The sequence below is a fragment of the Neolamprologus brichardi genome, chromosome 20, assembly GCF_056152115.1.
Source record: "Neolamprologus brichardi isolate AB-2024 chromosome 20, ASM5615211v1, whole genome shotgun sequence".
In the NCBI taxonomy this organism is placed as follows: Eukaryota; Metazoa; Chordata; class Actinopteri; order Cichliformes; family Cichlidae; genus Neolamprologus; species Neolamprologus brichardi.
Window position 1 is genome coordinate 10,950,359 of NC_142123.1, and position 12,683 is coordinate 10,963,041.

Sequence of the window (12,683 nt, forward strand, 5' to 3'; positions counted from 1 at the left end):
GTTCTGTGTGGTAGTTTAAAGAAGCAGCTGCTGCATATGACCCAAGTATTGTAACATGATGATATTTAGAGAATACCCAATTCCTTAGATATCCTGCAAGTCCTGCAGGTTTTAGATGTGTCCTTGATCCAACACAGTTGGTTTAAATGGCTAAATGACCTCCTCAACATGTCTTGAAGTTCTCCAGAACTATTTATTTGATTCAGGTGTGCTGAACCAGGGTTATATCTAAAACCTGCAGGACACTGGCCTGGAGAGCCCCACCCATGGTTTAAAGCACGTGTTGTGCAAATTTCAGAAAGCAAGACTATACAAGCTCATCTATTTACAAGATGCCTATTTTTCTACTAAAAATGTATTCATATCTCACACACCCTCCTCGCTGAAAGCCAAATGCACAAAGCTCATCTATCTCTCTATAAGGATCTCTCACCTGGTTTGAAGTGAGCCTCGACATAGGCCAGGATGGAGTTGCTGGGCGCCAAGTTACGGACACGAACGCTCATAAAGTCTTTGTGCACCGCCGACTTCCTGAACAACTCATTGAGCTGAGGAGAAGAGAGAGAGAGCGAGAAAGAGTGGTAGGAGAGAACGGACAGACAGAGGAGATGATAAATGAGGCCGGTAATGAGCTCCACGCTATCACGGCAGCGAGTCCAATTCCAGAAGACTGTACCCTATCTCTGAGGAAGAAAGAAGCTGCCTCTCAAATTGGGGTGCATGGAAGGAACCCATTGGGTGTGGGTGCACAAATTGACATTTAGCTGCTGCCCTGGCATTAATTATTGGAACAAGTTTTCAGGAGGAGCTAAGATAAATGTTGAGCTACCCTGACATTATGATTGGTTTTGCTACTGATGCTCGTTACTGTGTGCACGTTGTAACAGCCTGAAGAGCTCTTTATGAGGTTTGACTGAAGTGGGATTTTTTAAAATCAGCCAACAGTGATATTTTAACAGTTATAAATACTGACGCTGCCTTTTAACCCCAAATCTGGATGAGTATTTTGTCTTAAAAATGGGCCATTTTTATGCTAGAAGAAAAAAAAAAGTTATGTGCACTAGTTTAAATTGTGAATTTATCACATGATGTGATTCTTTTTATTAAAAGTGACCTATTCATGATATGTATACTGTAAATCAGCAAGTCCTCAGACAATAATGAGGTGAGAGCTGATGGAAAAAGCAAAAACATTTAAAAAAACAAAAACAAAAAGCTGCTAATCAGTGACAATGAGTGACTGAGTGGACTTTGTTGGGTTTGAGGGTTCAGTTTGTTAAAGAAGATTTCCTTCATGCATTAAATGTATCTAATTTGTGGGCTGAGGTGTGACAGCAAAGTCGTAAAATAAAATCCTCCAAAACTGGCTTAGTCACGGTGGGCAAACTCTCCCGTGGACACACGGTCCTCAAAACCACCTGGTCTTTTTTTCCCGCTTCCTTCTCTTTCTCTTCCACGTGCTAATTTATCTGCAAATTACAACAGGTTGTTCTGTCAGTGAAACCAGCGGCGGGTTGATTCGCCTTCTTTCTATATACCCGTACGTTCAAGTGAATGTGTCCTGGCGTGTATGCTCTGCATGTGCTCAGTGTGTGTGCTGGAAGATGAATAGGGGGTGGTTGGCGTCAAGTGGCACACTAGGCTTCAGAGACACACAGGCTGATAGTGTTAATGAACACACATGCACGTACACACACACACTCACAAATCACTGTGAGGTAGCAGATTAGGTCCCAGTGGGGCATAGTGACACTAATTCAACAGCTGGTACATGTGTACTGTGTACCTAAGTGCGCGCACACACACAAACACACAAAGTTTCCATTTCATCAGAGGAGCAAGACCCTGGCTTGACAACAGAGACATTTGTTCAAAGGTCTGAGCTCAACATAGAAAACGGACAGTGGAGAAATTCAACCGGGGTAACCAACACGAGCCAAGCTGTGATTACTGTACAGGCTCTGTGCCCGCCTGGGTTTTGGCTACAGCTACTGGCATCGTGACCATCCAAACTTATGAGACTCATATCCAGAATAAGGACTTGAGTTTTCAAATAGCTGAAAAATCATAATTAATCTCACACGAAAAGCTGCTTTTTGAATACTGTGAAGTGTCTGGCAAGCAACTGACAAATTATTCTTTAAACAAGTCTGCAGAAAGCTGTTATTTATTTATTTTATGTATTGGTCTTAAGCTTGAAGAATTTCTTTGTCTGTTTATTTAGGCCACATTCTTTGGACGTTATTAATACTTCTGTAGTATATCTATCTATCTATCTATCTATCTATCTATCTATCTATATATATATATATATATATATATATATATATATATATATATATATATATATATATATATATATATATGTGTGTGTGTGTGTATATATATGTGTACCAGTGGCTGGACAAAGCTGGACTGAAAGATAGCACAGAGGCACTAATCATGGCAGCACAAGAACAAGCCCTGAGTACAAGATCCATAGAGGCTGGGGTCTATCACACCAGGCAAGACCCCAGGTGCAGGCTGTGTAAAGATGCCCCAGAGACAATCCAGCAGATAACAGCAGGGTGCAAGATGCTAGCAGGCAAGGCATACATGGAACGCCATAACCAAGTGGCCGGCATAGTGTACAGGAACATCTGTGCCGAGTATAACCTGGAAGTCCCGAGGTCAAAATGGGAAATGCCCCCAAGGGTGGTGGAGAATGACCGAGCTAAGATCCTGTGGGACTTCCAGATACAGACGGACAAAATGGTGGTGGCTAACCAACCGGACATAGTGGTGGTAGACAAACAGGAGAAGACGGCCGTAGTGATCGATGTAGCGGTTCCGAATGACAGCAATATCAGGAAGAAGGAACACGAGAAGCTGGAGAAATACCAAGGGCTCAGAGAAGAGCTCGAGAGGATGTGGAGGGTGAAGGTAACGGTGGTCCCCGTGGTAATCGGAGCACTAGGTGCGGTGACTCCCAAGCTAGGCGAGTGGCTCCAGCAGATCCCGGGAATAACATTGGAGATCTCTGTCCAGAAGAGCGCAGTTCTGGGAACAGCTAAGATACTGTGCAGGACCCTCAAGCTCCCAGGCCTCTGGTAGAGGACCCGAGCTTGAAGGATAAACCGCCCGCAGGGGCGTGCTGGGTGTTTTTGTGTGTGTGTGTGTGTGTGTGTGTATCTGTGTGTAGATATGTATATAAGTCTCTGGAATTCCCATTTTGATGTAAATGTTCAGGTTAAAAGAAGGAAAAATAGAATGGTAAATCTTAATATCTTCACCTGTGTCAGGCAGGTACATCTGAAAATGTTATTCAATTTCTTTACATATTCATGTCTACAGATCACAGATTATAAGAGAATTCTAATATTCCCCTTTTATTAAAAATCAAATATCAGATAGGCCACGTTGTCTGCCTCTGATATGATGTATGTTCCTCTCTAAGTGCAGCCAGCCAGCAAAATGTCTGGTTTCTTTTTTTTCCCCCTTTCTTTTTATCATTGTTGTTTTTTTCTATCAGATGTCAGAGCACAGAAATCACTCCAGCTCAGTGTGGCAGAATATTACTCAGCTACTTCAGGGGTGTCAAGTCTGTAAAACGTGCGATGAAACCTGCCTGAAGGAGCTGAAAGAATCTGATTAGTCTGGCTCTCGGGAAGAGTTTTAGTGTGACACGATGCTTTGAGTGTTGTCTGAAAAGGTTTCCACTCATGACAAGAACATTCTTGGGAATACTAAGAAAATTTTGTAGCATTACTCTCCAAGTTTCCCTAATGGCAACAGTGGCAACTGTCATTTGAATCAATTACATCAAAGCATACTTTTTCTGGACACTTTTTTGACACTTGAGGGCAGCAGAACAAGCTGGAAAAACAGCAAAGGGCATTAGGACATTTAAAAGTACTTTAAACCTCATTAAAAAGCTTATTTAAAAAGCTGAGAGCTAGCAAAGGGCAGTATAAGCTGAGAGATGTAAATGTGGATTCTTTAATCTATTAATTAATCATGAAATCGTGTGACAGCAAATTCAGCCACTTACAGCGCCCTCTATGCTGCGGGCCGTCTCTCCAAATAGCTCGGACTTGGGGTCCTCCATCTCAGGTGTGTAGATCAGGTCCTGGCCATCCACCTGGTCCAGGTGCAGGGAACCGCTGAACCTCATGGTGGCTGGAAGAAGAAGAGAAGATACAGAAACAATGTGGCTCAAGCCCTCTTCTTTCACTCATTCCCCGCTGCCATCCCCCTCGTTTCAGAGCAGTGCCAGTTTTGGGTTAGTGATGGATTGTGTGTTTGTCTGTGTTTGACAAGGAGGGGTTAGTGAAGTGTGTTGCTGATCGTCTTGGGCTTTAAAAAAGGTCTGGAGTTTGGCCATTAAAGGTAGAGGCGGTGGATTTGTGGTGGTGGAACAGGTGGACTGTGAAATATGACAGAAGAGACGAACAGAAGGTGGAAAAATGGGCCAGTTTTACCAGACCGAGACTCTTCCCCAAAGCTGGCCGTGCCATGGAGGGCTGGGTAAAAAGACAACAAGTTAGACAGACACACAAACACATAGAGGAAAAAAACAACACACACTAAAGTGAAAGCAACCCACGGGCACTCAAAATAGTGCCTTCCTCAGCAAAGAGAAAGCCTCCCTGTGCGACCTTGGGGGTTATGTTGTCCGACATCTATCAACTCTATATGGTTTCTCGGTACTGCCGCCAGAGAGGTGCAGTGCGATATAAAGCTGAAAGTCGAAGGTGTTTATGTGTGTGGTGGAGAACGGAGGAGTTTCTGTGCCGCTCATAATCAGCAGAACAAATTGCCCAAATCAATCATGGCTACCACTGCCTGAGCAATGCCAGAGAGAACAGGACGAGCACTTGTATGATTATCGTGAAAGATAGTCATAATTGTCTCCTTAATGCAGGCGGACCGATGACTGACACAGCCTGGTTAAAATTGCATGAAAAGGACAGCAGACACTACCGATACACGCTCACGCGCGCGTGCCGCCGCCCTCTCGCTCCCCTCCCTCACCATCTACAGTACTTTCACAGGCGGCACACATCGATTCACAAGTGACGGTAGCCATAAAATAGAGGCAAATGGGCACAGTTTGGAGAGGGGTAAAGAAAGAAAAGAGAGGGGGGGCGAGCGAGATCTGACTTCTAATCTGCAAAGAAGACAAACATCAGAAAGGGTGATTTTCCAGACCACTGCCGTGACGGACGTAAAGAGAGGAAAAGAGAGTGATAAAAAGACAGACAGAGCTATTTGGCTATCAGATTCTAGTGAACTGTAAAATGTAATGGATATGTCAGACTTCCCCAGGCATATGGAAGAGTTTATAGTATCTGGAGCTCAGTGTGCCAATAACTTTCACATTAGCATTTGGCAATTATCCCCGATGCCATTAAATTTAACATACGCAGGACCTAGAGTCATTTTTTTATATTACACTATACTGGGAAATATACCCAATGCAATCTATAACCAAGGTGTTTAATTTTTTTTAAATATGTCAGTGTGGGCTAAACCAAACCTTGAGCCTTTTCCACATGTGATGTCTTAATAATCTGAACATGAACAATTATTTTTTCCCCCCGTGAGACAGCCCGTCAGATATCAATAAACTGTGTCGTACAATGAAATAGCAGCCGTTGCACGAGGCAGAGGGATGTGTCATTTCACTGCTAATGAGCGGGAGATTGGCTGAGGCCTTCTCGGGAGAAGAAAAAAGAAAACAAATCCAGCGTATTGATCAGCTTATCACGCAGCTCGGTTTTATTGGTAATAACACTTGAGCTGAATGAAGTATCGATCGCTGGTGTGCCGTCATTGTTAGCTGGGATAAATATTTACAGGCTTTTGCAGATTCGTTTTAACAGTTCTCTTGTAGCCCGAGCTTGTTTCTATCATCAGCCGGATTCGAGGCTAAATGTCACAGGGTTCAACCTCGACAGAACCTTTCATGTTTCACCTCTCCCTGCCTGTAAATTCTGTGAAAGAAATAAATGGCGTAGGGCTCTGGATGGGCAAAGGTGGCCTCATATCTTTAGGTCATGTTGCAGACTGAGTGGCAGTAAATTCTGCTGGTTTATTGAAAGGCTTAGGGGACCTTCACCGTGCCAGAAATGCAACTCCATGCACTAATTTGTGGCCTGAGCTCTTTCAAGTCATGACCCAAAGCTCCCCCGAGAGCCAGAGTGAATCCCTCTTTTCACAATCAGTCAGACTACCACGGCTAGGACAAATAGACGGCAGATTTCAACCGAGGGATGGAGAGAGAGAGAGATAGAGAAATGAAGGGAGAGAGAGAAGCCCTTTATCTTTATGAACTGAGTGTGGCAGGAGTCACTGATTGGTACAACAGCGCTCGTCGGCCCCTTCTAGTCTCTGGGCTCGCTCGCCGCTCAACTCCAGAGAGAAATGAACTGATGCAAGACTGGATTGAGATTGACTGGTTTGAGAGAGAGCGAGAGACAGAGAGAAAAGGTGAGAAAGAGCTCAGAAGGGAACTAAGGAACAGTGGCGCGGACTGATAAAGAGAAGGGGTGCGAATTCAAGAGGAGAGGGAGATTAAAAGAAAAGGAGCGAGGGTGAAAGAGGAGAGGAAAGAGCGTTCAAGAGTCTCGAGCAAAATAAGAGAAAAGGAAACTCGCTGAGGATCTGTTGGTGTATGACTAATATCAGGGCGAGACTGCAAAGTGTTGCAGAATTCATAAAAATGGTTTACCAAGGTCAGACTAATGGTTTCACTGTTTCTGTTTTTCTTTTTCTTTTTTAATTTCCTGCCACCTGTCAATAAGCTCATTTACATATGATAGAAGTGATTCATAAAAACACTGCTGCAGAGAAAAACCAAAAAACACCACCTGTTCTGAACAATTAAGCCAAACGCTCCGATATCCCGATTTGTAAAGTCAACATTAGAGGTGTAACACGAGGCAAATGGTGGCTAATGTTTAGAAACACAATACTGAAAATTGGCCCCTTTGCCCGACTCACCGAGCGAAACAGACAGCAGCGGTGGTCGAGCGAGCTAGATAATGACTGAATCAGTGAAGACAGGGAGCAGGCTTAGAGTCAGGAATGATGGTATGTTTTGATTCTGGTGGCACAAAGAAACGCATCCACTCTTCCTGTTGCGCGGGATGGTGCACACATTGTGCGACTGTGTGTGTGTGTTGGCGACAGAGATTCAGACTCGCAGCTATTTATACATTTCTTACCTAAACAGCGAGCAGAGCAGAGAGACGGAAGCAGCCATATAAGCCGGTTTCCATGTTTTTTGTTTGCTTTTTTACTTCTGTCCTCATATTCTGTGTGCTACTATTGGCTGGCGCCTATGCTATCCACCTACAGCCAAGCGACTGCATCCCAGAAACCTTCTGAACACAGCAAAATCAGAAGAAATAGGTCTCCATAGATAAAATCCCCACACACTTTTAATATGTCACAAGTGATGATTAAGGAAGATTTTTTTACTGTATATTATACTTTTAAATATTTATATATATTATGTTCAATTTTCACATGTAAGCCAATGAATACAGACTGAAATAGATGGAAAGCAGTGTCACTCTGAATCACGACACTGGCAGACTGACAATGACGGGTAGTTGATTTCTTGCATTTTGTGCCAACTCCCGCCAATTATTCTGACTGTGTTTCACGAGTTAACTGAGAGTCACTTTAATTATTGTAATAACAGAAATTGTCCTCCGACACAGTATTCCTTAACAATATGTTGTGCGGATAACTCTGTCTGGATCAATAATCCATTGCAATACTATTTTTAGCATTTGCACTTTTTTTTCCCTCTGAAGCTCAAGACAGCACATCAATTACTGATGTCTGGGGCAAAACAGCGCAAGGCCACGCAAACAGAGGAGGACGACAAGGACTTCCTCAGGCAGCAGAGGTTACAGCTGGAAAATTTGGGTTTTTGTTTTGTTTTCTGCTTTAAATACGGAGGTGAAGCTGTGACACGATTAGTTTGGAGGAAGAAGAAACTCCCAACAAGTCCCTCTGAAACCGTCGTTACCACATTTGAGTTTGTGTGCTTGTTAAATAAGGTGACACAAAGCGTTCAGTGGTGAGCTTTGCAGAGAGATGTGTTAGCTGCTCTCTTCTGCTTGCAGCCTTTACACTAAGCTAATCACCTCCTGGCTCCAGCTCCATACTTAATGCACAGGCATGAGAGCGGTATCAGTCTTCTCATCTCACTCTTAGAGGGAAAGCCAATTACTTTTCTCAAAAGACCCATGAAAGGCGCCCTCCATACAAACAGAGCCCGAGCTTCTGCGACTCAAAGCAAGAGCTACAGAAGCTGGTGAAACAACAGCAACAGACAGAAGACGCAGAAGACAGCTGGGAAGATGTTTAGGTAATTAGAGAGTAAAGAAAGTCTTTTTCAAAGGTGCGCTTGACTTACAGGGGCAGTTGGCGCCCTCTGGAGTACTGGATGGTGTCTTGCCATCAGGGCAGCAGCCGAACTCTGTGTTGTCGCAGGACGACCTGTCCTCAAGTGTGGGTAAAGTGGTGCTCGCCATTGTGGGACCTGAGGGTGATACACAGAGGCTCATAATAGTTCATGAAACGTTACAGCTTATGTAGGAAACCCAGAACAGAGCTACAATTTTTAGGCACTCAACACCAGCAGTGATTCCAAGGTCAAAAACCTACAATTCCAACTTTCTCTCGCGTCTACACATGTTTGTGTGTTTGTTTTAGAGTGCTGACCAGTGATTGGACACTAATAAAGGCATCTGTCAGGAGTGATTATATGGCATTTTCACTGGAACTGATTGTACACCTGGAACTCTTTTTGTCAGGTAGAGAACACTTAATGGGGAGTGTTGCCAGTCATCTCACACATGGCTCACTTTTAATGATGGGAGGATGTGATAACTGCTCGCTGCAGATTGGATGAGTTTTACCTTCAAGGAGTCCCAGGAGGACAAAAAAAACATACACTCGTGTTTGTGTTACTGTCACTGCATATCTGGCTATCTTGGGACATTACAGACATAAAAGTGGCTCGGCTCGCTCTATCTGAAGAATGAGTGTGTATATAACAGCGGCGAGCTTCGGTCCACTCTAATGATGGTGTTGGCGGAGGGGGAGTTGTCTCGGTGTCGAGGCGGTGCACTTTATGGCTGCGGAGAGATTAGAAATAATCGTCGAGGCAAACATCTAGCGGCTAAACAAGCCATAAACACGTCAGAGGCGAGGGACGTCCTTCTCAAGGACATGCGGTCAAAGGATGTGGAAGGAGGAGGGAGAAGGGGGCGGGGCAGAAGGTGGGAGGAGGCTGGGGTTTATGGGGCATCTGCTGGCATGTGGTCTGCACATTTACAGAAGCATTGGGCAGTGCACAATGACTAGGGTCTGTGCAACTCCTATGGAAGCCATGAAAGCTGTCAAATAAACACAGATAAACACAACGACAAATACACACACAGATTTGTTCGGATTGCAAAAATACCACAGGCACAAAAATGTGCAAATGTGCACCTCTGACCTACTCACATTTGTATGCTCAGATGGTGACATGTGCACTCTGGATTGGACAAACACAGTGACACGAGGAACAGGAGATAAGACTAGCACACACACACACAGACGCAAACACACAAAACAGATGACGAAACAGATTAGTTCAGTATTTCAATATCCAAAACTGTCCTGGAAAATCGTCTAATCAAACAATCACAAACTGACTGTTGAAAAAAAGAAAAACATCCAGGCACACTTGGGTACACATTCTTACGCACACATATACACACAGTCACAAGACGCCAGGTCTCCTTTGCAGACAAGCTACATGCTCCTTGCATCACCGAACACTCTGGTCAGCCTCTGACAAGAGAATAAATCTAAAACTCGGGGAGCAGGAACGAGAGGGGAGGAGGAGCAGGAGGAGGAGGAAGAGCCGAGGAAGAGCACATTGGGGCCTTGCCGTTCCATCAATCTTATCCTGTTACTGCAAGCTGTCAGGTGAGGTGGACAGACGGATGGAAGGCAACATCAGAAAAAAAAAGAAAAAAATCAAAAAGAGAGCACTGATTGAAAAGTCTTAGTCGTCCTCTTGTTGTTCAACCAGAGGCCGCCAGAGCCCAGGAAGGCATGTCGGGAAAGATTTGAGACTAGTCATGTGACAAGGTATGCTGGCTCACACACTCGCACCTCAACCTCCCAGTCACATCAGCCTGTCAAGTCAGGCTCCAGAGATCCTGAGATGCGGACCAGCAGTTCCATCTAGAGTGTATTTTACAGAGCTTGGGTTTTGTTTTGCTAGCTGTTGAGAGCTGGTGGAATGGGAGGAAAAAAACGCATGGGCGATGTAGCAACAGTGAACCATGCAAATACATTATTTTCTGTCTGAAATTGAGATATACATCTTATGCAAGTGGAAATGACACTAACAGCACCTGTTGACAAAGATTTCTCTTCCCTGCCTGCCTGCCTGTGACATTTGTCTCCTCAAAAGCAATTTGCATACAAATACATAAGCCTGTGCTTATTTTTCATTTTCAATTAACAGATGATGGCATGAATGCATTATGATGTGAACTAAGAGAAGACTATGAGTTTGACCAGCCCCTTTTCTTTTTAGAAAAACCTCCCCTCCCTACACACACACACCCAAAGCTTTATGGATAATGAAGTGAAAGAGCAGGGATTTACCGACAGTCTCCTCGGCCCCACTGGCCTCCGTTGGGACGCCGCTGCTCTCTTCTTCAGTCGCTTCGTCCCCGCTTGGATCCCCGCTACCCGAGCCCTCGAAGGAGACTGCGGCGGCCGAGGGGATGGAGGCGGCGGCGGTAGCGATTGGGCTGGGCTGCGGTGCTTGCGGCTGGATGTGGGTGGAGTGGCGGCTGGTTGCTTGCGCACTTTTTTGGGTAGGGGATGGAAAGGGGGTGGTGGTCGCAGGTTGCTCGAGAGTTTCGGTCCATGGAGGCGGGACGGCGTGCACCATGTTAGGATGGAAGGGGGCGGCGGTGGTGATGGTGGTGGCGGCGGCAACGGTTGTGCTTGGGGTGGTGGCGGGGGGGTTGGGGGTGGGTCGATCTGCTGGCTCAGAGATGGTTTCTGGTGGAGGGAAGGGGAGGAAGCAAGGAATGGATGAATGACTGAGCATAGATGGAAGTGTTGGACTTTGTTTTACTTAACTGCAGTAAAACCTCAAAAACCACACCAGAGGAAATACAAAAAAAAAACATAATTAGCCAATAAAACATAACAAAATCACTTAATGATTATTACAACCTACTGCTCACTATAACTGGTTTTTTTTTACCCCTGTATTCAGTGAGTGATTATGCCCCTTCTAATCTTCTAACCCATCTCCCCGATGTTCACCAGTATCATTAAGTAATTACATTAGAAACCACACACATACACAAACAGGCCTGTTTGTACAAGCAGCCCGTGATTAAAAAGCCTGCAATGGATGAGATGTCAGAAATCTTTGTTTCAGGGGTCTTAAGAGTGAAAATGGAATATGCCAACAGATGACACATCGCATTCGGGCATGTGCACTCCGCCTGCAGACGAGTTATGTTTCCCAAACCGGGTTAAACTACTCCAGTTGGTGTCAGCGCATTGTGTGGAGGGTATTTGTGCTTGTATTTGTACACATATGGCATGCATTCGTGTGCACAATATGCATGTTTGTGTGTTGCTGTGCCAATGCCTATGAATTATATATCCATATTCAAACGCTGCCCTCCAGTAGCACAGCTTTAATCACCAACAGCCAGTGCCTCCGGTGATGAATGATTGATAGAAATGGGGCAAAAAAAAAAGAAAGAAAAAAAAAGCCGGCTTTAACTCTGGCTTCAAAGAGCGCTGCTTGCAGAGAGCATGAGTATCCGTCAATGCCACCACAAACACACTCGTGTCAATATTCACACACACACACACACACACACACACACACACACACACACACACACACACACACACACACACACACACACAGAGCAACAAAAACAACAACAAAAAAAGAATCCTTCCACATGAGGAAGAGCCTCTCTGTAAAGAGCCCATCATTACCAATGCAAAAAGCTCTGGTGCAAAAGGACAAACTGTTGGCGATAAAAGAGAGATAAATGGGACAAAAACTCCTGCGGGAAATAAGTGAGTTGGCAGGGAGATGCTACGTAAGCGAACACTTCAGATTTAGCCGTGGCGAGCAGTCACGGCAATATTGTCATTATTTCTTCGCTCCTTGCCGTCCCACGAGCACAGATGCGTGTTAGCAAGAAGGTGAAATGAAGAGGAGATTAAAAAATAAAAAGCTATACCGTAGACATGCGCCTCATTAGGATTCGCCTAACATTATGTGTAGGACTTAATTACACCGCTATAATCGCTTAGTTGATCGGCAATTATTCACCGAGGTGTGAAATGTGATACCTACTGAGACGGCAGAAAGCCCGGGAGACGCACAGATTGTCAGCTTAAAGCTCGGAAGATATTTGTAATAGAGAGATTTGGAGTGCATAGAGGAGCGATGCTATCACCAAGGAAGGTGGCATGCATCGCGTTTCCTCTCGGCTACACCTGTCAGTCTTGTGCCAAGCTTAGCGTCAAGCGGATCGGTCCCTGGAAAGGGCCTAATGTGTGTTTGGGTGTGTGCGGGCATCTCCAGAAGCAAGCTCAGTGACATGGGATAAAGCAAGAGAGGAGCGCTCGTT

At 44.8% G+C, this 12,683-nt stretch overlaps 1 protein-coding gene across 4 annotated transcripts in view; it reads right to left on the reverse strand.

Moving 5' to 3' along the window:
- agrn (agrin) overlaps window positions 1–12,683 on the reverse strand; it is a 259,074-nt gene that overhangs the window by 35,317 nt on the left and 211,074 nt on the right. For 3 of the 4 annotated variants that reach the window (XM_087834376.1, XM_006785304.3, XM_087834374.1), the window contains exons 18-21: window positions 10,669–11,073; window positions 8,414–8,539; window positions 4,031–4,158; window positions 434–548 (exon numbers count right to left, since the gene is read on the reverse strand). In XM_087834376.1, coding sequence (XP_087690502.1) covers window positions 434–548; window positions 4,031–4,158; window positions 8,414–8,539; window positions 10,669–11,073 — 774 coding nt within the window. The remainder of the gene's footprint in view (window positions 1–433; window positions 549–4,030; window positions 4,159–8,413; window positions 8,540–10,668; window positions 11,074–12,683) is intronic. The other variant, XM_087834375.1, reaches the window with a different exon arrangement.